The sequence below is a fragment of the Cotesia glomerata genome, linkage group LG8, assembly GCF_020080835.1.
Source record: "Cotesia glomerata isolate CgM1 linkage group LG8, MPM_Cglom_v2.3, whole genome shotgun sequence".
In the NCBI taxonomy this organism is placed as follows: domain Eukaryota; kingdom Metazoa; phylum Arthropoda; class Insecta; order Hymenoptera; family Braconidae; genus Cotesia; species Cotesia glomerata.
In genome coordinates, this window is record NC_058165.1 from 9,953,220 (window position 1) to 9,978,658 (window position 25,439).

Below are 25,439 nucleotides of genomic sequence, written 5' to 3' on the forward strand. Positions count from 1 at the left end.
TATTAATTAAAGAGTTAATTTCTTTAATGAAGAAAGCTGAATATTTTAAAACAGAAATTAAATTATGAAGAAAACATTTTTCTTGAATAAAAAATTTATACATAAATGTTATTTCAATCATTCAACTTTCCTTCAAAAAAATTATATGAATTCATCATTGGTTTTTTTTTTTCCCAGGCATCCCGGAAGTGATCCACTGCGGCGAAACAAAGTCCGTCCCCTAAGGACAACGACCAATCGCAACAACCCCAGCTCCGAGTAAAACAGCGCAGAAGAGTAGAAATAAAGATCACAGATTTACTTTTTAGGCAACGAAATAGTACAAAGTAGTTCTACTATATACAACAGTGGTTCTACATGCAACAAGTTCACGGCAGGGAGTTGCACTCGATAGGATCCTATCAAATATGATACCAGATCTTCCATCTCATTGATGCTTTTCAATGCGATGGATATCTCTGGTTAAACATCAGAATACAGTTTCTAAGTTCTCAATACTTAAGACTTGGCGATCCTGCGTTATCTGGACGAACATACATTATAGTTCACTGACACGTAGTGAGTCCACGCCGACGCCTACAAGTCGCGGGTACACCACGAAAGTCCAGGTAAATGAGTGCGATGGGAGCGACACTCGACGTCGGGACGCCACCGTCGAAGGACGCGTGTGATATGAATATGTAAAAATTTACCTGATAATTAATAGGTGATTAGTTAAATTATTTGCATTTTATCTTTACTTTTTTTATGTAAAAGTTTTCAATATAGAATATGTAGTTAATAAATTATTTTCAAATCGGTTAATAATTTATCATTATAATTAAAACACTAATTTAAAAAATAAACAAACAAACAAAATTGTTAAACGTTGTAATTTTTGTGCTCCAGTGATTAATTTTATGTGACGTGATTTCTCGAAATTAAAATTAGTTAATTACTAAGGTAATGTTAAATTGTTGATTCTTTTTTTTATAATTAAACTAAAAAATATTTAAGTTAAATTATTAATTGTAAATAATTTGTAACTTTTTTTTTATAATTCTTTCTTTCTTCGTGGCTGCTTAGTGATTGTTTTTTCTGTCCTTTTTTTGCATTCAAAAAGAGACTTCAATACCTTTTTTTTATAAATAAATTAGAAAAATAAACAATATTTTATTTTCGGACTGATAGATATCAAGATAGAGTTCAACCTGACCCTGGTCTGAAGGGTTACGAACTCGCGAAAGATATGCACTAGTGTAAGGGCATTGTACCGGATGCGGGTGAATGGCTAGAAGGGTGAGGTCTGTAGACACTCGGGAAGAAGGATGCAAATTTTGCCCAACGTTGCATAATTTTGTTTTGCGGATTAGAAAAGTTGATAAAATTTATAGAAATTTAAAAAACTTTTGATTGGTGTAGAATAAAACAATTAAAGATGTCGATGGTTTTAAATTTAGAAAAACAATAGGTCGAGGCCGAGAATGATAATCTGCAATAAAAAAGACTGCAGTCATAAAAGGTTCTTCATCAATTTCATGTTTGTATTAACATATGCGATATACAATATAATATATATTTATACAATAAAATAAAAGCCTTACTTTTTTTGTCTTGAGTCATGAGTAGTCAATCGATCCGTACTTAGGATTATTACGAGACACGTGAATTGTAATCACTGGAATTTGTTCTAAGATCTTTTTATTACCGGTCATTAATTTTTTTATGCTTAAGTTTATAGAAGTTTTTTTTTTGCGGAAAAGTTAACAGTTTTTTCAAATGTATTATATATTCTCTCTAATAAATTTTACATAAAATAAAATAGATTAAATTTTTTTATGATTAATCTAATAATATATTAAATAAAAATTGTTTTGAAACATGAATATTTTTTTTTTTTTTTTTTTTTTTGAGTAATTCGTTGTAACACAATATTAAAATATTAAAATACTGAAAGAATAAGTTAACAATTGTATTAGAATATTTTCATTAATAAAAAGTCCCCTACATAAATTTGATGTGTCACGTTATAGTTACTGTTAGCTCAGTTGTATTGTTACTTTTATTTGTATATACCACCATGATTTATTAAACTTATTTTTTTTAAATTGATATATTATAAATTAATTCGAAGGATTTTTTTTAATCAAAATATGGAAATTAATAGAGTGAAATAAATGAATTTCTTTTAATCTTAACAAAACCCTTATTAAGGAGGCTAGCTGAGAATAACATTTTTTTAATGTATTCACTTAGTGTATATGAAAAGAATAACATTTTTTATCGATTTACAATTTAAATTTAATTATTTAAATTAATTTTCCAAAAAATTTTCTAACGATTTGATACGTTACCCTGAAAGAAAAACTTTCTTTTGAAATAAGAAATTAATTTGTTGAAAATTTTCATCAATTTTGTTTCTCAGCTGAAGAAGTCAAAATTTTTCACACAATAACTTTTTTGTTGACAAAAAGTTTTTTAGATTTAGGAAAAAACAATTTTGAATAAAAGTTCGCAAATTATCTATCTATTTTTTTTTCTTTCAAATCAAAAAAAATATTATTCAACAACAAAATTACCGTGAGAAAAGTTTTTATTTCTTCAGCTAAGAAATAAAATTGTTTAAAATTTTCAATAAATTAACTTCTTGTCATAACAATGCCCATTTTTTCAAATGAAATTTTTTTCTCATTGTACACGGAAAAAAGTAAACTGTAATATTCACTCGGATTCCGGTTGATTTTTATAGTTTCAAACAGTAAAGCGGACATCGGGGTGGCAAAAATATAAATATTACAGAACTTAATGTATAAAGTATGAAAGCCACAATGTATAATTTAATATCCAAAATAAGTGATTAGTAGCTGTCACTATAGTAAATAATGACTCTTTCATCTTAAAAAATTACAGTTTCAAACAGTAAAAATTGCCATTTCAATATATAGTCGATATTATGAGGAGAAGGGGAACTCAGATGAAAGAGAAGGGGGTCTCACTCTGGGAGAATTTAACATTTGAAACAGTAAAAATTATACTTTTAAAATATACATTTTACCAGTCCAAGCAAGTCAATAATTACAGTTTGATTTTTAGCGTTGCGTTTAAAATTTACCATTTTACTTTGTAAATATTGACGTTACTTGTATTAGAAATTTACTAACTTTATTTTATACTTTTTACATATCATAAGATCATTTTTTAGCTACGAAATGATAAATATCAAAGTCTGAATTGTTAATTATTATACTTAAACATTTTAGACATTTACATAACGAATATTACTGTTTGAAATAGTATTTTATTCCATGTAAAGAGTAAATTGTAACGTTTAAATGGTAAATATTATAAAGTGAGTAGTAAAATCACGATTTTACTGTTTGAAATGGTAATTTTTAGCAGTTGATCATTACTTATTATAAATCGACTGTTATTTATTTATTACAGTTTACTTTTTTCCGTGTAGAAAAAGGTATGATTAAGGAAGTTCGAGCGTAACTAATGAGTCAAAATAATGTTAAAATTTTTTTTTAATTTTAGTCTTCCCGATATTCGTCAAAATTCTTTATTTTAATTAAAAATAATTAAAACAATTTAATAATTGATGATTTTTACTTATTTAATAAAGTAAAGTAATAAAATGACTTTCGTATTTATTACTTGCCGGAATAAATAAACAGATTTGGCAATAGCGCGCTTGATTATACCCATAACAGAGACGTGGATGAATGTGTGAGTTAAACATTTCTCTCTCTGTAACTATACTTCTATCCTTTTCTTTTTTCTCAGCTGTTGACGCGATGTTGTCAAATCTTTATTCGAAAAAATAGCTGACGGTAAACGAGTTACAAACATAAAATTTGACTTTAAATATTTCAAAAATTATACCGCTAATGTATTATTATTAAATTGTTTTTATATTTTGCAATAATCCAAGTTTCTTGTGTATAGTTTTTAGGTAGATTTCATAGAAATCAATCTTTTGCATTGGTCCTCATGTTGGAATTTACTCGGAATTTTGTCGTAATATCTCTTAACTAGTCGAGTAAAGCTCAAAAATAACGTTAGTTAAAAAATTTATATATGTATGTATATATATATATATATATATATATATATATATATATATATATATATATATATATATATATATATATATATATATGTAATATAACGCAGGATGTTGCCGCGATTGTGTCTACAGTTCTTGACGGATCTAGATGAAATTTGTTACACATATTCTATAGATAATAACCTTGGATGAGTTCGAAGATGAGTGAAATCCATCAATAAGTTTAGAAATGGCAGCTCTTTAAAATTATCAAAATAGTGAAAATCACGTTTTCGGTGACTTCATTGGTGACGTATTTATTTATACGTATACTTAATTTCAAAACTCAAAGTTGGAAATTATTTTTTACATTAGATTCGCTCGAACTTCCTTAAGTTAAGATTTGAGATTTTTTAGAAATTTTATTTCGGGAAGAATAGTAGGTCTAAGTTGAACGGGTTTGAATCACAAACAAAAATTTATTGAAGTCGAAAACTTTTAAAAATTTTGCTGATTAATCAAAAATTAAAGCTAAATAGTTTTGGACTTGAAATCTAAAACTGATAAACTTGGAACGTTAATTAATTTTGTTTTCTACACTGAGAAAAAAAATACTTTTACTCAATTGACAATTTCTTGATTCAAGAAATTCGATGACGATCAAATATTCTATTATTAAATATTAATTTCTGAAAATAAGAGCATCAATATTTATCTTTGGATAATAGATAAACAAGAGAATCCCATAATAATCCCATAATAAAATCCCATAATAAAATTGAGATGAAATGTATGTGAAACCAATTTATTCGTGATGTGATTGGTTGAAAATATTTATTCTCATTCTGATTAGTTGAAAGTGAATATAATATACATAAACTACACATAAACATATCATGACCATAAATATGAGGCGCGCGCTTACGCGCGCAAATTTGAATTCTAGTTCCACTCTTATAATTTAGATGAAAAATATGAAAATATATCATGTAAGCAAACTATTCGTAACGTGATTGGTCGAATATATCATAAGCATGAAAATATATGAAAACTCTATAGTCAGGCGCGCGTTTGCGCGCGCAAATTGAAATTCTAGTAGCTTTATTTAAATTAAATAAAAATTATTTCAATCAATTTAACAAGTTCTTGAGCTAAGAATATATATTCTTGAAAAATTTCAAGAACATGAATTCTTGTATCAAAAAAATTTTCTTAATAAAAGTATTTTTTTTTCTCAGTGTAAGTTTTACTTATTAGCAGTGTAAGCCTTTTACTTATTAGCAAAAAAATATGAGATTACACTTCTACATAATTACTTTTATTTGATAATATTTTGCATATGAATTAATTTATTATTTATTTATTGACATCTTAAAAAGTTTTCAAATAAAAAAAGTAAGATGAAAATAAATTCTATGTTTTTAATTATTCTATCATTGGCCTTTACAGTGAAACAAAGAAGAAATATCAAAACATCAAATCATATGGAACTTTTTTTCTGCGCAACTTTGAAAATAATTTTATCTAAATGAAAGATTGATAATTAACTATGATAATTAAAGTTAATAAAAAGAAGAAAAGTTTTTAGAGAAGAAAAACAAACAATTGATCTTATCTTTAGTAAAAGATAACCTCCAAAAAAGTGCAATGATCGCAATGACTCATCAACAATCATCCCGAGCAAACTCTCGTATAAATCAATATGAAGAATTGAATGGAATATCGATGAAAAATGGCGGTATGAATGGTAGCGCTTCAGGTGCCGGTACAACAGGAACAGGAGTACCAAGTTCATCACCAGGAGTAGGCGCAGGAACAACCGCAAGTTCAAATACTTCTGACAAAATTATACAGGAGGCGCCACACCGCGACGATACTTCGAAGACACAAGCTCGAGGGATTGGATCGGCAGCAAAGACCGTCGGTAGCTCGTCGGAGAACGCCGTCGTCGAGAAACACGTTATTGACGACGACTCTGACGAAGAGGAGGAGGAGGAAGAAGAGGACGACGAGGACGAGGACGAGCACGAAGAGGATCGGATTGAGGAGGACGAGGACGAGGAAGACGAAGTAGTGAGAGAGATACGACGTGACGGCGCTAGTATTGGTAACGGCACAAGGATGTCTGCTAATGAAATGGGACAAGAATTGGCGGGACGCGAGACGGCGCGTGGCTCCTCTACAATTCCGATGCCCATTGGGGTAGGGATGCCGCCACCAGAAACTGGGGAATTTAGTGGTGGAAACGTCGCCACCGGAGGTGGCATGGGCGGCTACTGGAGGCAGAGTAGACCCTCCAGTCCCCGCATGCCGCCTCCTGAGCAACCGGAGCCCAGGCCAAAGAGCCGACACGACTCGATTGCTAATACTACTGTCACTACTACCACCAGGTACAATAATCTTGGATACTGGAGGGCTAGACGCGTCACTTTTTATAAAAATGGAGATCCTTACTTTCCTGGAGTTGAATTTAGGTAAGTTTCTTCGTCATTTTAATCTTTAGTGGGTTAACTTTGCATTGTAGAGTATTTCTTCTTTTAACTTGTCATTGTGAATCTAGCAGACATGTTTGTCAATTTTTAGAATTTTTTAATTAACTAATATAATTTGCATAAAATTAGGAGAAAATGTAAATATCAGAACTTACAGTTTTTTGTTGATTGAATTGTCGAATAATTTTTTTTTTAATTTTCTTCTGTTGATTATATTAAGTCGTTCAAATCTTGCTGATATTTGAAACAAAAAAAAAATGAGATTAGGAAAAGTAATCAAAAATGCTAATTAAGATTTAAAAAATCTTTTTTTAATTTATTTAAAAGTTATCTTTAATAACAAAAATAGTGAGATTGAGTTTTAGGTTATGTTTACTTTACCTAACACTTGACACTAATTAATTGTTGTATAATTGAAAATTTAAAAATTTTCTCATGTCTGCTATAATCAAACTCATTCCAATTTTCGCTGTAACCTATAAATAAAAAATAATTGAAAATGAAAATAAAAATTTTTGTATAATTAAATATTTAGAAGTTACTTTTGATGACAAAAATAGTAAAATTAAATTTTAGGTTATGTTTACATACCTTGACACTAATTCAATTATTTTAAATTTAGATTCAAACCTGGACGAGACATTGGATCATTGGAAGCACTTCTCGATCGACTATCCTTGCGTCTGGACCTTCCAAGAGGTGCGCGGCATATATTTTCAATGGACGGTGACAGAAAACTCAATCTTGACGAGCTTGAAGATGGTGCTTCATATGTTGTGTCCAGCTACAAAACATTCAAGGTAAAATTATCTTCTTAAAACTGTTTTATTAAAATTAAATATTATTTAACATTCAAGCGATAGGTTGAAACAGTTACAGCAAAATAAAATAAGTAACCTAATATTTTTCTGCTAATCAAAGTCTTAATATTCATGAGTCTCACACGCTCTTTCATCTACTGGGTTAAAATTTAGATTTGTAAATCCTCACCCTCAGGTACTTGTCATTATGCACGCAGACAAAGAAATTTAAATGTAAAAAATAGTTGGGAATTTATAAGATATGCTGCGTATAATAACCTCTTTAATGGAAAGTACCTTTATAAAAAGCAGTGGCAAGTGTGAGTGTAGTGTTGATCTGGCCCAGATCAACTTAACGTAAAACAGGCCACACGCAACTTTGTATGTTTGCTAAGAAGAGAGAATTAAAAAGAGAAGGAATTATTATTCTCTGGACAATCTTAGGCTAATTTATACTTCATTTTTTTTTGCCGATTATTTATTTAATAAGAAGATATGCTGTTTTAATTTACTTGGTATAATTATCATGTGAACCCTGAATAAAAAAAAGTATTGAGACAAAGAAAAAAGTATTGGATTAACTAGAAAACCAATACTTTTCAATACTTTTTTCTTTGTCTCAATACTTTTTTTTTATCAGGGAAAATAATTATATTTTTATCATCTTTATTCATATTTGTTCTTTAGTAAGAAGTTTAATTTACATAAAATTAAACGTTGTTATTATTTTTTTCTCAAACAAATACTAATGGTATTTATTTAGGGAATATTTTTAAAATATTAAAATTTATATTTATTAAAAAATTTATGAAAAAATGATGAGTCTAAAGTAGCAATTATAAATTTTTCAATTTTTGGGGAAATTAAATAAGTATTCATAAACATCAAATCGAAATATTTTAATTAAAAAAATTTTTAAATTAGTTACGAGAATTTTTTTTCCTAATTTAATATATTCTAATTTGATTTTTTTTTTTATTTAAAAAAATGTCTCTTGTTAACATCAATAATTTATGGTAAAAAAAATTTTTGGTCAAAAAGATTCTTTAAATCAGTTATTTAAAAATTTTAAACAGATTGGTAAATTTGAAAGAATTTTTTAATTAAAGAAGAATATACTTATATTGAATTCAATTTTTGTATAAAATAGATAATGCAAACAAAAATTTTCTTCTAATTAAAAAAACTTTTGATTAACAAAAACTGTGCTTAGTTTATTAAAATTAAAGCGACTAATTTTTTTCAAGTGAAACGTACATTTTTAATGTTAAAATTTTTTAAAATTATAAAGCTACTAACATCTAAAAACTAAAAGGAACAAAAAAAAACTAATGGTCAGTAATAGCAGGCATAAAACATAATTAACTAAACCCGAATGAAGAATGATTTGTTATTAAGATTTGCAAGCTTTTATGATTTAGTAAAATGAGTTTGATCGTGATTGATCGTAAGCCTACACCTAATCTGGCAATTTGTTGGCCAGGGTGTGACTAAAAGTCAATAATAAAGAATGCACCCAAAGAATGTAACTAAAAAAATGTATACCGGAATAAAAAAGGTTTTGATCAGGGTCAGTTCTCAGTAATCCATTTAAATGGGTTCGGCGTTATCATATCGAATTAACTGGTATACTGGTCTATTAAACCTTCAATTTAGCTTCAGCCCTTTTATCGACATTTTAAAGTGACATTAAAAAGTTATTGTTTGCTTTGCTTTATTCTTGAAATAAATAATAGATAGTGTAACAAATCTTTTTATGTCATATTTATAAGGGGGAAAAATATCATGCGTTATATTACACATTATATATTGAAGATAATTTAATGTACTGTTGTTGAAAGGTGATAGTGATGATGATATGTTTACCTGCAGCACGTGGCTACGAGAAGTCAACGACAGTGGGGTGAATGTTTAAGAGTGGGAGTATGTCATTATGATTATGTTAAATTTAACGCTTAGCGTAAACGGGGGAGTTTTAATAGTTAAGTGGGGAGTGTCTGACTTGCGCGGTACTCATTCTACTTGCAGATTTATTTTTTATCATTTGTACAGACAATAAATCATGTTGATTTATAAAAAAGAGTTTCGCTAGTTCGAAAACTAATTATATAAGCGGTTATAATTATAACTGTGAATAAAATTTATTTGAAAAACTAAATATTAGTTGTAGCAAAAATCAAAAGAGTTAATTGACAATTTTGATTCTAAAACATTGAGAAAATTTTTTAATTAGTGCGTTTATAGAGACCCCGGTACTTAAATCACGCATAAAAATTGTTCAAGGGCTGGACATGAATCACCGTGAAAGGGGAGAATCAAAAGAATCCTTAGCAGTAGGGAAGGCCGGCTGGTCTTGGTCTTAACTTCCGTTCAGAGAGGTTTATAGAGTACAATAATACATATTAAATCGTTGTGTAGTTGTGTACTTACAGGTATACATATACACCTGATGTAGAGCGCAGGACAACCGCAAGCCCAACTAAAGAGAGACCGTATCTCATTGACCGCCGGTCAGCCTCGGGGATCAATACATTTACTTGGACAATTTTACCTTTATATTTTTTTGTACTTGTATGTTTAATTGATTTTTTATTTTAATTATGTCGTTTCATTATTATTGATATTAATTGGGAGGTGATGGAAGAATTTTTTCATTGCTTATTTGGGGTGGAAATTTATTAATTTTTGACAATATACAAATTGGTAATTCTTGCACTGAAAGAAAAATTAACTTGATTCGAGAGAAAAATTCTTGAACCAAGAAAATAATTTTGAAGAGGGTAATTGTCTTGAATCAAGAAAAATTCTTGAATCAAGTAAAATTTCCTTAAATCAAGAACAATTTATTAGTTCAAGAATTTTTCTACTCAAATCAAGAAGATTAAGTTCTTCAAAATTATATACTTGATTCAAGAACATTTTTTTCTGTGTGGTAGATTAAATAGAAATTTAACAATTGTGTTTATCCTCAAAATGTAATTTTTAAAAGATTTTGCTATTTTTAATTAGCTTGTAAAATTGAGTTGCAAAATCCATTTGATTTGAAAGTTTATTAATAAAAAAATTAACTTCATTTAAGAGAAAAATTCTTGAATTAAGAATATCATTTGCAATTTTTTCTACTTAATCCAAGATTATCAAACTCTTCAAATTGATGTACTTAGTTTAAAAATTTTACTCTTGAATCAAGTTAACTTTTTTATCATCAGTATAAATAAATTTTTAAACGTGAAAACATTGAATTTCTATGAAATGCGTGAAAAAAATTTTTTCAATTGATCATGAATTATGTATAAAAATAAAAATTTTTAAATACATATAACTTTATGATGCATTTGATATTAAATAATTATAATTTCCTTGTAAAAATGTAGCATAGAAATAATTAGCCGAATTTCATAAATTTTTTTTTGTTAATAGGATTTTTCAGTATCTCAAAAATTCGATTAGATATTTCGGCTAATTAGTTTTATATGTAAGAATTTCTATATAATCTGCAATCCGCGTTTGAAGTGTAAAATAAATTTCATGAAATTCGGCTCATTGTTTTTTTTTTTTAATTTTTACATTTTCATAAAAAAATTAGAATGATTGATAAATATTTACAAGTGGGGTCGGGTCAACCATTTTAATTTTCGTTTTTTTGAACGAATTTTCTATTTGATTTCATATATATATTTTTTTTTTTAGAAATACATAAAAAAATGAACAATTTAAAAAAACAGTTGATTATCACAATTTTAACAAATTTTCAAAAAAATCTATAAATTTTTTAGAAAATTGTAATATTCAACTTTTTTTTTCTAATTATTCGTTTTTTATATATTTTTCAAGAGAAAAAAAAATATATATCAAAAACATCAAAAAAAGATAAAATAGAAATTTTATCCAAAAACATGAGAGCCAAAATTTTATCCAACTTTTGAAGGCAAAAAAGCTATCGAAATCTTTATTTTTTTTCTTTCACGATATTTTTCATCATAAATGCATCGTAAAAACAAGCAGAATTAAAAAAAAAAGAAATTGAAAATGTTAATTTTTTACCTAGATATGGCCCAAAATAGGATGGACCTCACTTTTAAATAATTACCGGATGATTTTATGCTAAATTCATATTAGCTTCAAAATCCAAATTTAATATGAAATTTATAGTGAATAAATATTTTTTTTACACAGGCGTGTAAATGCTTTCAGAATAAGATTCATTTTTGTTATATCTACAATTTTTTTGGGACAAAAAAAAATCAATTTTCTTGTTTTAGTGTTTCTTTTACTTTCTATTTTGTTATTTTTCCTTTTCCTACTTATAGAAAGTTAGCTCAAATCATTATGATATAATTATTAATTTTTGAATTTGGAAAACTTTAATTACCAATGCAATTTTTTTCTCTTCATAATTTCGTGAACTTTAATATTCTAAATGTCACTCTTCAAGATTTACAAAAATTTCGAATTCCAAAAATCATATAAGTCATATTCTTATTTATAATTTAATTCCTTGAATTTTTTAATAGGGAGTTACAAGTAATTGCTGAATAAATAAACATAACTATTGTAAGAAAATCAGTATGCTAATTTTGAAAGATCCCAACCATTGATACAGGTGACAGTAAAATTACAACCCTAAAAAATTAAATAGTTCATAAACGACCCTTTCCAACCCAACCGTCTGAAATAAGTAATTTATTTAAAATTTAAATCTAAATAAAAATGTAAAACTAATTATATACGTAAAGAATTTTTATTCTAAATAATAACAATGAGTGTTGTGTATCAGCACAGAAGATCAGAGAGAATAATAAAGGTATGAAATTGCGGTCGAGGAACTCTAAGAAATTTCTAATGCATGGCAATATATAATGACATGAGTAGTGTGGCAATATTATTCGATGGATTTATTCGACGCATCGCAAATTTATTCATCTTTCTTATCGAATAATTCTAAGCTAAGTTCTCTTTACTGCACTTTATATTTTATTCTTCCGTGTATACAGAATATTGTTATTATGTTTAATGTGTGTTGATAGTGCAACGAACGTTTTATTACTGTAGGTAGTACAGGTGAATAGATTTACGTCATATCAAAGTCTCAGTTAATTGCACCTTTGATTATTTAAATGTTAAATTGTTATCGTACTGGGATTATATATGTTTTACTATTAGGGCTTATAGTGAGGATGATACTGCTGGTACAAGCATCGATGTCTCCGTTTATTACACGAACCCTATGCTTCCGTTAGTATCTCTAATAACATTTAATATTATTCATTCATGCACGAATGACATTTTGTTTGGGTTGAATTATGTACCACTTAAAAACTATTATCAACAATTTCATTTTAATTGTTATTGAATTTGATTATACCAAACCTTAAGTTATCTGTATGTAAATTTATATTAGATGATTTATGTTCAGTAATGTATAAAGTTTGATAAAACAGACATTAATATAAAAAATTTAAAGGTTTTCGTAAATCAATTTAATAAGAGAATGATTAGTCAAAAATTAATGTTAGATTTGGCCTTTAGTTTTTTTTAATGGTTTAGTTGAAACTCTTGATGAAATATTCTAAAACTATGCAGTTATAGTGAGAGTATATTTTTCGTAAAAGGATTTCTTTATGAGCAATATACAGTTAATATATAACTATCCAAAATAAAAAATTATAACTCAAAAAGCTTTAACTTTATGATTCTAATTTATTTTTGATTATAATGTTAGTAGTTTGGATATTTTTGAAATAAATTTTGAAATTAGTATTGCTGACAGGATCGATAACCAATTATGTCATTTCTTTTTATGACCTGAATTTTTATTGAAATCGGAACTTTAATATTAGTAAAATAAAATAAAAACTATCAGTTTTCATAAGACTTGATGTTCAACCCTAAAACTTTAAAAGCTGAATTTTTATTTACTGGTTCTCTCGAGTTTTTCAAAAATTTAGTCGATTTGTTATCATACTATAATTTACTAATACAGTGTAACCTTAACATAACGAGCCTCAATATAATGAATTCCTCGATTTAACGAATTTTTCAAAATCCCCCAGAACTGCCTATAAGAGTATATGTAAAATATGCCTTTACATTACGAATATATTTTTCAAATAACTTCATTATAACGAAAGTTCAATCATTGTACTACCTTAATAGAAAATATGACGGACAAAAACTTATAGAATTAATGAATTATTTAAAACGACACCAAAAACTTGACATAAAAACTTGAGATAAAAAATTGACTATCACCATAAAATATACAAAATCGTGAAAAGGTTCAAGTTTTGGTCTAGACCTTTCCAATAATACTCAATTGAACCGAAAAAAAGTTATTCTATCAAATAAATACGCTGAAGACAAAATTTTCCTCATTCTCTTAATTATATAAATGTAAATTATTTTTCCTGTAAAATAATGTTTGTACACCTAACCGTAATTTTTCTTAACTCTAAGATCTCGTTGTTACTCTTTCCAGTTGTGGAAACTGAGTTGTAAAATTCTAGTGGCGCCCGTTAGAAATAAAGAGGGGTAACCAGGTGACAGGAATATCACTCCGTTACTTTGGCACTCAATAACTACACAATGCTTTTAAATTGAGATTTGAAATGAAGATTGCATAAAAAATTTTCTAAAGAACAGTTTTATTTTTTGAGTTCAACGTTAGAATCGAACTCAGAACGTTTTAGTAGACGGCTGGTGCTCTCTGTGATAGCATTTCATGTTACGTACCCCTTGCGGCCTAAAAAAAATCATGAAATTTCACGGAAACATTTTTTCCCAGACACATTGATTATTCCATAAATACACTGTGAATGTAGCATGGATACACTGTGATTACACCGTAGATACACGATGATTTCATCGTGGATACACCGAGAATACACCGTGTACAAATGGAACAAATACACGGTGTATACATTGTGTGTCCACGGTATATCCACTTACACCGTGTATATATCGTGATGTCAAGGTCGCAAAGTATCTAAGTCTTTTTATACTGAGGAAAAAACTTTCTTTTTTAAAAAAGGGCATTTTTGTAACAAGAAATTAATTTGGCTGTGTTACAGGTCTACTCATAAAATCTCTACTCACAGCTATCAACCACATCTGCACTCAATTACATTTTTATTCGAAATCATATTTATTCAGTCACAACTTTATTCAATCAAATCTTTACTCTGATTCAACTTTACTCAATATTACTAGCTTTCAGGTAGAACTCTAATCAGTTACAACCTTACTCAAATTCGACAGTAGTCAATTACAACTTTGCTCAGTTTCAATTGTATCCATTTTCAAGTCTATTCACTGAATTTTTAACTCAGTTACATCTCTATTCACAGAGAATTTATTTACAATTGTACTCAAGTTCATCTCTACTTACGAATTTTTACTTTATCAGTTAACCATAAATTTGTGAGTAGAGATGAACTTGAGTACAATTATAAATGATTACAAATTTAAGTGAATAAATTCTTTGTGAATAGAGATGTAACTGAGTTAAAAATTCAGTGAATAGACTTGAAAATGAATACAATTGAAACTGAGCAAAGTTGTAATTGATTACTATTGAATTTGAGTAAGGTTGTGACTGATTAAAGTTCTATCTGAAAGCGAGTAATATTGAGTACAGTTGAATCAGAGTAAAGATTTGATTGAATAAAGTTGTGACTGAATGAATATGATTTCGAATAAAAATGTAATTGAGTGCAGATGTCGTTGATAGCTGTGAGTAGAGATTTTATGAGTAGACCTGTAAAACAGCCATTAATTTGTTAAAAATTTTCAACAATTTTATTTCTTAGCTGAAGATGAAAATTTTTCTTACAGTAGCTTTCTTGCTGAAAAAAAGTTTTCTAGATTTGGGAAAAAAAAATTTTGGATCACAATTCGTAAGCTGTCTATCTAAAATTATTTTTTTTTTTCGAATAAAAAAAAAAACATTTTTTTAAGAAGAAAGTTACTATGACATAAATTTTTAATAACTTTATCTTAAATTAATTTTTGCTTAATAAAGCTCTTCTTAGTTGAGTTAACATGACCTTACTTTTTTCAGAAAAGTTAAAAAATCGATTTGTTTTTGGTTAAAGAATGAACGATTGAGATATTACACATTCTGATACTAAGGAAAGATAAGGGTTAACAAGAATAGGGACACTAGAAAAATGTCAATATTTATCGAAATTATACTTATAAAATATTGAGACATTTTAATCATTGACATATTTAACATTATAGCAGTGTTCAAAAGAATATCTTATCACTCATCATGAAAATAAATAACGTTACTAATTGCTATGCGTGACAATCTGTCAAATCAACACAAGTGAATATTCAATCTTTAAATCTCCGCTTACGTGTTACGTTACACCCTCCTTTATTTTATGGAATACACATATACATAAACTAACATGAGATTTAGCGTTAATATAATGAAATGAGACTCCTGTAATTTTGCCCTTAGTTAACCTGTATTTCGAATAGTGTCGTTAAACAGTGTTTTGCTAGATTTACTTGTGAATATTTATGTTTGCCTTTTATGGGGACTCATAATTTTAAGTGCACTTAAAACTCGAGATACTATACTAGTTTTTTGCATTTTTCATTGATCGAACAAGCGAGTCCGGACGAAGATCGATCGAATTTATATGCCGCGATTTGTTTGAAGACTGATTACATCTCGTGTTGTTGACACTCTTACAAGTTATAATTTTTTAATTAAACTTCAGTAACTTTAGATTCTCTCAAATTCTGAAAAATGAATAAAAAAATTATTTATTGCGTACTTGTAAAACCATGAAATGAATCTGTTTGTCTTTTACTATCTTATATAAAATGCAATCGTTCATGTGAACACGCTAATATATCATTAATATAAAAATCCCCTCATACCGAAAAACATTAACAGGTGATTTAATTTCATTTTTTTTCTTTCTATTTTTCAAACATTTTTTAATAGCAATTGTATAAGCATCTTATTTGCATTTAATCACTTGTACCACGAAAGTACTAACATTTCGTGTAACACGAAGAGACTCTTTTCTCGACGAATCGAAAAATTAGAATAATTAATTTTTTATTATTAATATTAACCACATTTTCCATCAAATATCATTTATTAATTATTAATGAGTAGTATAATTTATGTTCTTTTTAAAATGAATTTTTTAAAAATAGTTTATCGTTGCATTGGTGTTCTTGTAGGACTTCATCCTTAAAATGATAAAAAAGTGTCGTGTTATTGAGATTATGTCAAATACTTAGACTGTAATTTTTTTTATCTCATTATAATGTTAAAAACTGCGCTCAAGATAAGAAACGTTGAATGTAAAATTATGAAAATTTATTCTATCGTACTTGAGTTACATTAAATGACAGAGCGATTAAATCGGAAAATTACACTCGTAATTTTTTTTTATGATTTTAGAAAATTAAGGACGATGAAAATCGACGTTTTTACTATGTATCTAGTACACAAGTTTGATTATATCTAACAAAAATTATTATATTTATTTTTAATATTGTGAGGGTCAGTCGTTGATTTTTTTTTTTTCGTAAGAGCTGAGATTTCATAATTCAGTAAATTTTACCGAAATTTTCAAAGGAATGATTTTTAAAAAAATAATTGAGACTATAACTTATTATTTTAAAGAGACAATATTTGAAAAAGTTCTATTTTTTACATTTTTAATATCTTAGACTCGTGTTTGTGTTAAAATTGCAATGTGATAACAAATATTTCATTAATACTTTAAAATTATTCTGAATATCTCACCTCTTAATACTTGCGAAGTATTAGAGTGTGTTTTACGATCGAAAAATTCTGTTTGCCTCTTTTTCGCTATTGTTTTTATTGTTACACTCTCGTTTGTCCACGGAACTTAACTAAGTTACACATCATCAGATAGAGAATTTAATAAGGAATAATTCTGTTACTTTTGAAGACTGATTGGATGTATTAAGAACCAAAAAAAATATAAAAAAAATTTTCCCATCCAACAGTAAAAAAATTTCCATAACCCGTAAACTTAATAACTCGAAGAAAAAGCCATTATTTGGATTAATTTCTTTTTTAAAAGATTATTTTAGAGCCGAAGAGAATACGCCAGAACAATAAATTCGCTCTCAGATTCGGTCCTGTTTATTCATAATCAATAAAAAGAACTTAACTAATTTTGTATATCTGTATATTTTTTATATGTACTTAAATCACACAAGATGCACCTGCGCGAAAAAGTACGTCTAATTTTTTTTTTAAGTCTTACAGTAGATAGAAACAAAAGAAAAATTAATGTCAATTTAAATTCTGATTTACATCGTTAATAAGAAAACAGAAAACTTTTTTTTATACTTATAACAATAAAATTCTTCTTTCTATTTTCTTACAATCAAATGAGCATTATGAGTCGTGCTTTGGACGTTCCAAACTTTCTTCATTTTTTGATTTGAAAAATAAATCATTCATTTCAGTTAATAAAAAATGTTTTTATAGAATTTGTTCTATAAAAACATTTTTTGTTATGCAATTCATTTTTATGAATTTATAGAATTTTTATTCATACTTGCTTATTATTTCATATTTGATTCGTACTTTTCATCATAATTCATTAGTTAAAAATGACCGTATCAATAACTTTGTTAGTACAGTCATATTTACATATTGTTGTAAAAATTTCTACTATTATTGATATGATCATTTTTAACCAATGAATTGTGATGAAAAGTACGAACCCATTATAATAAGCAATTAAGTATGAATAAAAAGATTTTTTTATTCCATAAATTAATATTTTGGGGGTAAATCGAAAATCATTTTATTACATTAAAGATCAAATTTTAATAATAAAATTAATGTATAAATTGTAAAATACAAATAATCAATATTTCAACTAGAGTTCACTTGGTTATTAAACCACTAAGTATATCTCAGGAGATCATCAGTAGTAATTAATCCTTACAAAATTCTTGATTATAAAAAATAAAAATAATAATTAGCAATTTCTTTATTCTTTGGTTAGGATGATGGATTACTTGGAATAAATTATACGATATCAGATTATAGTTGTAGCCACGTAGAAATAATGTGAACGATGTCGTATTAAATAAGTAAAATGGGAAGATATAGAGTTTTTTAAGATCACAAATGTTGAAACAAAAGTTGGCGTGACTTAAAATCACTATACAGATGTACATACGTCGGCGCAACATAATAAGTTGCTGTAACGTGTAAATAGACATTTATACCATATGTGAATTTGTATGTATGTATCTATGTATGTATGTATGTGTATTAAGTACCGCAGCAAGTCAGCATTGCTGTGACAGCGCGAATAAGACTTATTACTCGTTAAAACACGTGCATTAAGTCAAACAAGTTGCTTCATTACATCATTCCTTTCTTTCGTATTGATTACTTTTGTTCATTAATTGATTGTGTCTAAAATTTATAGTAATTACTAATTAAATTTATTATGAATTATTAAATAATGAATAGATCAATGATTTAATTGATTATTTTTAGTAATCCTGCTCATTGTTATATAAAATTACACTTATAAAAAAATAACTTAATTTGAGAGGAAACTTTTTGATCCATGAAAACGATTATAAAGAATTTTATTGTTTTGAATCAAGTAGAAAATTTCTTGAACTAAGGTATTTTTCTTGGTCTCAGTAAATTTTACTTGAATCAATCATTTTTCTTCTTGATTCAAGATCATAAAACTCTTCAAAATTATTTTCTTAGTTTAAAATGTTTTTTTTTCTCAGTTAAGATACTTTTTTTTTTTTTTTTTTTATCCGTGTACGAGAATTTAGCCCGCTTTCAACCGATTCATTTAGTTCTGTGGTTTTAGCAGAAGTTTTTGGACTTTGATGATCTTCAGTCTAAGAAATTTCAAATCTATATATATATATATATATATATATATATATATAAAAGAGGATGTTTGTATATATGTCATCGATAAACTCAAAAACTATTTGACCGATCATTGTGAAAATTTGTATGTTTATGTATTTTTTCACGGAGAAGGTTTATATGCTATGCCCATTGATGTAACTCGCCACCAGGCGGTGCTGTCAAGTATCGACTTCCGCCCCGTTCAACCGATTGTCATAAAAATTGGTACGACCATGTATTTTTCCACGGAGAAAGTAAATATAATGTCCATGTTATTAAATATTACCATCAGATAGCGCTCAAATGCATTAAGTTCTACAGCGATCAACTGATTTAAAATTTTATATGCGGCGATGAAGGCAATAAAATGTTTTCTCATTAAATTTAGTGAGTTATTTTACAACTTATATTAAATAAGAAAATAAGAGAAATAACTAATCTTCATTTGTAAACAAAAAAATATAATTTATTCAAAAAGCAAATCAGCTAACTTCAAATATATCATTAGTTATTTAACATCAATATTTGTCTGTCAAAACTAAACGTAATTTTTTCTTATACCTGAACAAAATTTGCTGGAGTAATTTCAAATATAATTGGCTTAAGAACATCCGGGAACACAAAATATTTTATGTTTACCGTCGAGAAAAATAATGTGAACTACTTGATGATGTTAAAAGAGTATTCTGAGCTGTTAATTCCCTTGATTAAGAAATATAATTTGAAATGATTTAAAATGATTTAAAATGATTTGAATGTATCGTATTTGAATACTATATAGATATACAATTAACATGAAGGTAATTATTTCAAATCATCTTTCTGAATCAGGGTCTAAAATTTGATGAACATCAGGTAGAATATAAGTGAATTCGATAAATTACATATAAAGTCATAATTATAACTATAGAAAATACAAGTTTGCGATCAAAAACAACAATTTTAAAATGATTATCTCTTCTTTTTCTTAATTGATACGATTTTCAGGTTATCCACATTTACAATATTGTATTGAGCATATGCTCAAGCCTTGCGTCGTACTTTGATCGCCGATGTTGAGATGAACCCGATATTTTTTTGTATACATCACAAAGTAGATATTACAATAATTGATATGTTTATGAGTTTGGTTAACAATTTTCACCCGCTAGAGAGAAAGCTTGAAGAAAATGAACTCGAAGATGAATGATGGTTGACATATTGCAATAGAATTAATTAATTACAATGTATTGAAATATGTACTTTATTTAATAAACTAAGCTTTAGCTCGGCGAAGCGGGCTGGATTCGCTAGTATTTTATATAATTAATACTTGAAATGAAATGAAATTAAACATTAATCTTGATGTATCTCTTAAAACAAAATTGAAGTATAAAATTATTTAAATTAATATTGATTGAAGGATCAAATTCATTTTTTTTAAGTACTAAAACTTATTAAATTATTATTTTACTAGCAATCTGTAGTCACTACCGTGATGCGACTGTCGTGATTTACGGATTATGAATAAGAAAACTTTGGCTTAATGATTTTTTGATATTTATGATCATACTATACATAGTTTGGATACTTTTGAAATAAATTTGATAAATAATAATGTTACGACAGGATCAATTACAAATAATTTAACGGACAAATGTGATGGAACAAATTTATAGAACCAACAAACTATTCAAAACTGCTCCAAAAACTTAAGATAAAAAGTTGACTGTCACTGGAATATATATAAAACCGTGAAAAAGCACAAATTCTCTTCAAGACCTTTCTGATGATACTAAACTTAATTATAAAAACTCATTTTACCATATAAATACACTGAAGTGAAATTTTTCCTTATTCTCTTAATTATGGTGACCGTCTGTTTTTTCTCATGTAAAAATTTCTCGCGACAAAAATTCTCAGCAATAATTTCTTGTACAATATTTTATTAAAGGCTTTATTTCTCATTGTCAAAATTTATTCGGTATTATTTTCTTATACAAAAATTTATTTAAATATTTATAGTTTATGTGTTGGCCTATTTTTAGATAAATACACACAAAAACCATGATAAAAAGGTACAACACGGTGTCTATCCGAAAATTAATCACGGATCATTTTTCGTGCGGATCAATTGTCGGGTGGATCAATCATCCGTGGATGAAATGTCGCGGATGAATCGTTACGTAACCATTTAATTATTATCGTCGTTTATTATAATAAAATATATAAGAAACTTTTGAAGTATAATTTTTTGTTCTGTGAAAATTTTTTATGTTAAGAATTTTTTGAGCGAGAATTTTTTGCATGAGAAATTTTTGTTGCAAGGAATTATTACAGATTAATAAAAACACGGAGCTCTTAATTATATCGATGAAAATATTGGAACTCTAAATATGGAAAACTAATAAAATCTTGAATTAAGAATAAATCTTATTCATTTAAAAAAATATTAAATAAAACTGAATTTTGTAGTAAAAATTTTTTTAATATGTTGATATAAAAATTTGTACATTCTTGGCGATAAAAATAAGTAAATTTTGACGAATATATGTTTGTGCTCTATTTATATTATCTTAAGACGTTGAAAAATTTTTTATTACACGTAATTAATTTTAATAATCATCACTATCAACCAACAATTAATTTTAGAGCTTATCGCTGATAATTTTTCTAATTATACTGACAATGCTTGCATGTAAAAAATATTATAAAAATATACTTAATATTAAATAATAAACAATCATGATAATAGTATGCTGATAAAATAAATGATAAATAATGAAAATTCTGAATTGGTGAAGAAATAAAAAGAAAAAATAGAAAAATTGATTTAAAAAAATCTGAATATTAGTATATAATTTAAAAAGTAATTACAAGTAAGTTAATTGTAGGTACACGACCGACAAATGCGTTAAAAGGTCAGGGGTTGAACAACGTTGGTGAACCCAATTAAGTCCCTGTTTAATTTCATTGTTAACTTTCTGCGTGTCGCATTCATTTCTTCAACCTCTGTTTAGTATAATGGTTATACTAATATAAAATAATAATAATTCACTGGTAGATAGGTATAGGAATATGTAAGATAAAATATGTGAATGTATTCTTTTATTGCCATACTTCACATGTTTTCTATATCTTTCTCTGTCATCATCAACCAACCGTAGAATCAAAATACAAAGAAATAAACGGAAAGTAAGTAGTATGTGTAACGACCTTGGCCTTGGTGCATGCTTTCGCGACATCGAGCAACTGGGATTTACGCCGCCCCACGAAAAATGTAAATTAAACTTGCGGCTGCCCAGTAGAAGGGGTTGTTACTAGTTACTTACTAGTCAACGGCTGAACCGTGAATGGACTCGTCCTTTGTGTGTGCTTCAATGCTTTAATGCATACGCAAATGGACACAGTCCATTTTCCGATTCAAATACTATTAATTTTTGTTTAATAAACAAATTTTAATTCATTAACTGAATTCTTGATAACAACTATTAATCTAGTGATTCAAAATATCATTGAAGAAAAATTATCAAATTACTATTGATTATTATCATATATCGTCTACTCATCGTATTTTATTGTAATTGCAATTAATTTGAAAGATTTTTTCGGAAAAAAAAATTTTTTTTTTTAATTAATTTAATTAAAAAAGCGCAATATCTTCCAAAATGCTGCATGAATTACTTACATTTTTTTGATTCTCAAAATGTAGCTTCAATAAAATTTTTCTTTTATTGATTATTGCTTCGCCAAGTTTTAATTTATTTTTTACTTGCTGTGTATAAAGCAAGCAGCGCCATTAAAGTTGAAACGAGCTACAAAAACGTGAACTAATTCTAAAAACTGTCGATAAAGAAGAAATATGTTTCTTTTAAATGTATAGAATCATTCTTTACTTATTTTTTAAAATAACTCGACAGTTTCGTGAAAAATAAAAGCTTGCATTTCAATTAATAAACACGATCTTTATAATTTATTATAAATTATTACAAAACTAATATTACACACCCCAAAGGGTGTATATTACTTTTACCGTAAAACATTAGGCACATTAATTTTGAAAAATTTCCAATTTATTCAATCATAAGAAGAGTTCAATTGAAAAATCTCGCCGTGATCAAGAAATTATCTATTTCTTATCAAATTTGATCAGCAAATCTTTAACTTTAGAACTATAGGAGACTTAAATCTACAAATAATCATGATTTATTAAATCTCCTTCGTTGATTTACAATAAACAATGATTAACAGAAAAAAAAATCAAATAATTTCGAAGACATTGTTAGATAATGCAATAAATCACTCAGTGATGTTACTGCTAGTAGTAGGCTTATAAAAAGGTCGCAAAATTTAAATTTTTCAAATTTTGTGCTAATTTTTCGTTGAAAAATTCAGTTATCTTCAGTAGCAATTTAGACAATCGTGCAAGTTTTAATTTTATAAAATTTCATGTTTGCAAATTGAAGGTCTGAAGATGTAGCAAGGGATTGAATTGAAAGATAATCAGTAATAATTTAAAATCGAATCCGATGTATACATTGTGAAGTAGAAGGGGTCAAGAAAAGTAAGGGTAGGGTGGTTTTGACCTTCACCCTGTGTTAATCCACTTATCTATTATCATACACAGAAAACATTCAAGTAAACTTTCAGATATGTGTATTATACAAGTATGTTGTAATTGAATATATTAAATGACGTTTAATCTTTTCATTTGCATTAAATTGTTAATTAATAATAAATCAATACACAAAAAATGTCAGCTAATTATTTTATAGAAAAATTTCTGTGTACACATACATTTATATTATTTTAACGAGAAAGAGAACGATCGATTTCTCATGGTCACATAACAAATCTCAGGGTTAGAAAAAAAGTATAAGAGACTGGCCATAAAATTCTTGGCACTTTGCCTTTGTCTGGAGCCTTCAAACTATGCGTGTTCTGAAACATATGTCGATTATAAATGTTTATATGTAATGTTACATAGTGTTTAAGAAATGTTCAAATGAGCTCTAATAAATTTATTTCTTTCGAATCAATTTCGTTTAGTGGAAACTTTGAATGTTCAATTCAAAGGTCCAAGGTCCAAGGTCTTGTTAGTATTGCTTCGACGTTTCCGGATTAAGGTGGATCCAATTGATTATATTTGCACGAGCAGTATTTCCACAAGGTGTGACTAACTTTTGATAAATTTCAATTTTCGAATATCTTTTAACAACTTTCATCAATATGGTAAAAGAACCAAATATTGACGAGGTAGCATAATAATTGATTTTAAAAAATCGAGTGATTTAATTCTATATTCAGTACGTAATTATCAATTTTGAATTATAGTTGAAATGAAACTTTGCGCATTCACATAAATATACGCAGTTGTTATAACAAAAAAAAAAAGTTTGCTGACAAATGTCAGAAAGTTGTGAAAATTGGTCATTAAAACTTAACATCGCTGTGTTTGATAAATATATTGATGAATTGATGATCAATTTATATAAAATTAATTACTCCATAATCAATGAATAAGTATTTATCAAAACAATTCAATATCAAAGACTAATTTTCAATCATTTTTGTTAGTAATACTACTAGTCAGTGTTTGGAACATAGGCGGTTAGTATTAGTGCGTAATGTTCGATATTCTGAACAATCGGCTGTAGCATAATTATCACAATTTAATATTTTTTATTATATATATTTTATAAACAAAAGTATTATTGTTTGTGAGCTAAAACTATAAAAAAACATAACACTCATCTTAAGTCATAAACTCTTCCAATAAATATATGAATACTGCACTGATAAAAAAATTTACTTGATTCAAGAGCCGAAATCTTGAACCAGGAATACTATTTTGAAGAAAATAATTTTCTTGAGTCAATATAATAAATTATTGAGTTAAGAAATTATTCTTGGTCTAAGAAAATTTTCTTGTTTCAAGAATTTATTCTCTTGACTCTAGAAAATCATTTTCTTCAAAATGGTATTCTTAGTTCAAGATTTTGACTCTTGAGTCAAGTTAATTTTTTATCAGTGTGTATTTATGTTAATTTGATTTAAATTGGTCAATATTTGGAGCCGCTGCCCTACTTTTTATTATTTAATTAAAAATAAAAATCGGGAAATCTCGGATTTTAAAAATTGATTTTACTCAACAAGTTAAAACATAATAATATATTTATTCTTTACAAATTTAATGATATTTAAGATTCAAGCTTTCTAGAATTAACCAAATAGTT

General features: G+C 27.2%; 1 protein-coding gene across 1 annotated transcript in view; it reads left to right on the forward strand.

The window, feature by feature from the left end:
* The first annotated feature begins 844 nt into the window (after nt 1–844).
* LOC123270430 (echinoderm microtubule-associated protein-like CG42247) overlaps nt 845–25,439 on the forward strand; it is a 58,077-nt gene continuing 33,482 nt past the window's right edge. Inside the window, exons 1-3 of the mRNA XM_044736461.1 lie at nt 845–942; nt 5,477–6,501; nt 7,142–7,319. Of these exons, the coding sequence (XP_044592396.1) occupies nt 5,675–6,501; nt 7,142–7,319 (1,005 nt within the window). The 5' untranslated portion in view covers nt 845–942; nt 5,477–5,674. The remainder of the gene's footprint in view (nt 943–5,476; nt 6,502–7,141; nt 7,320–25,439) is intronic.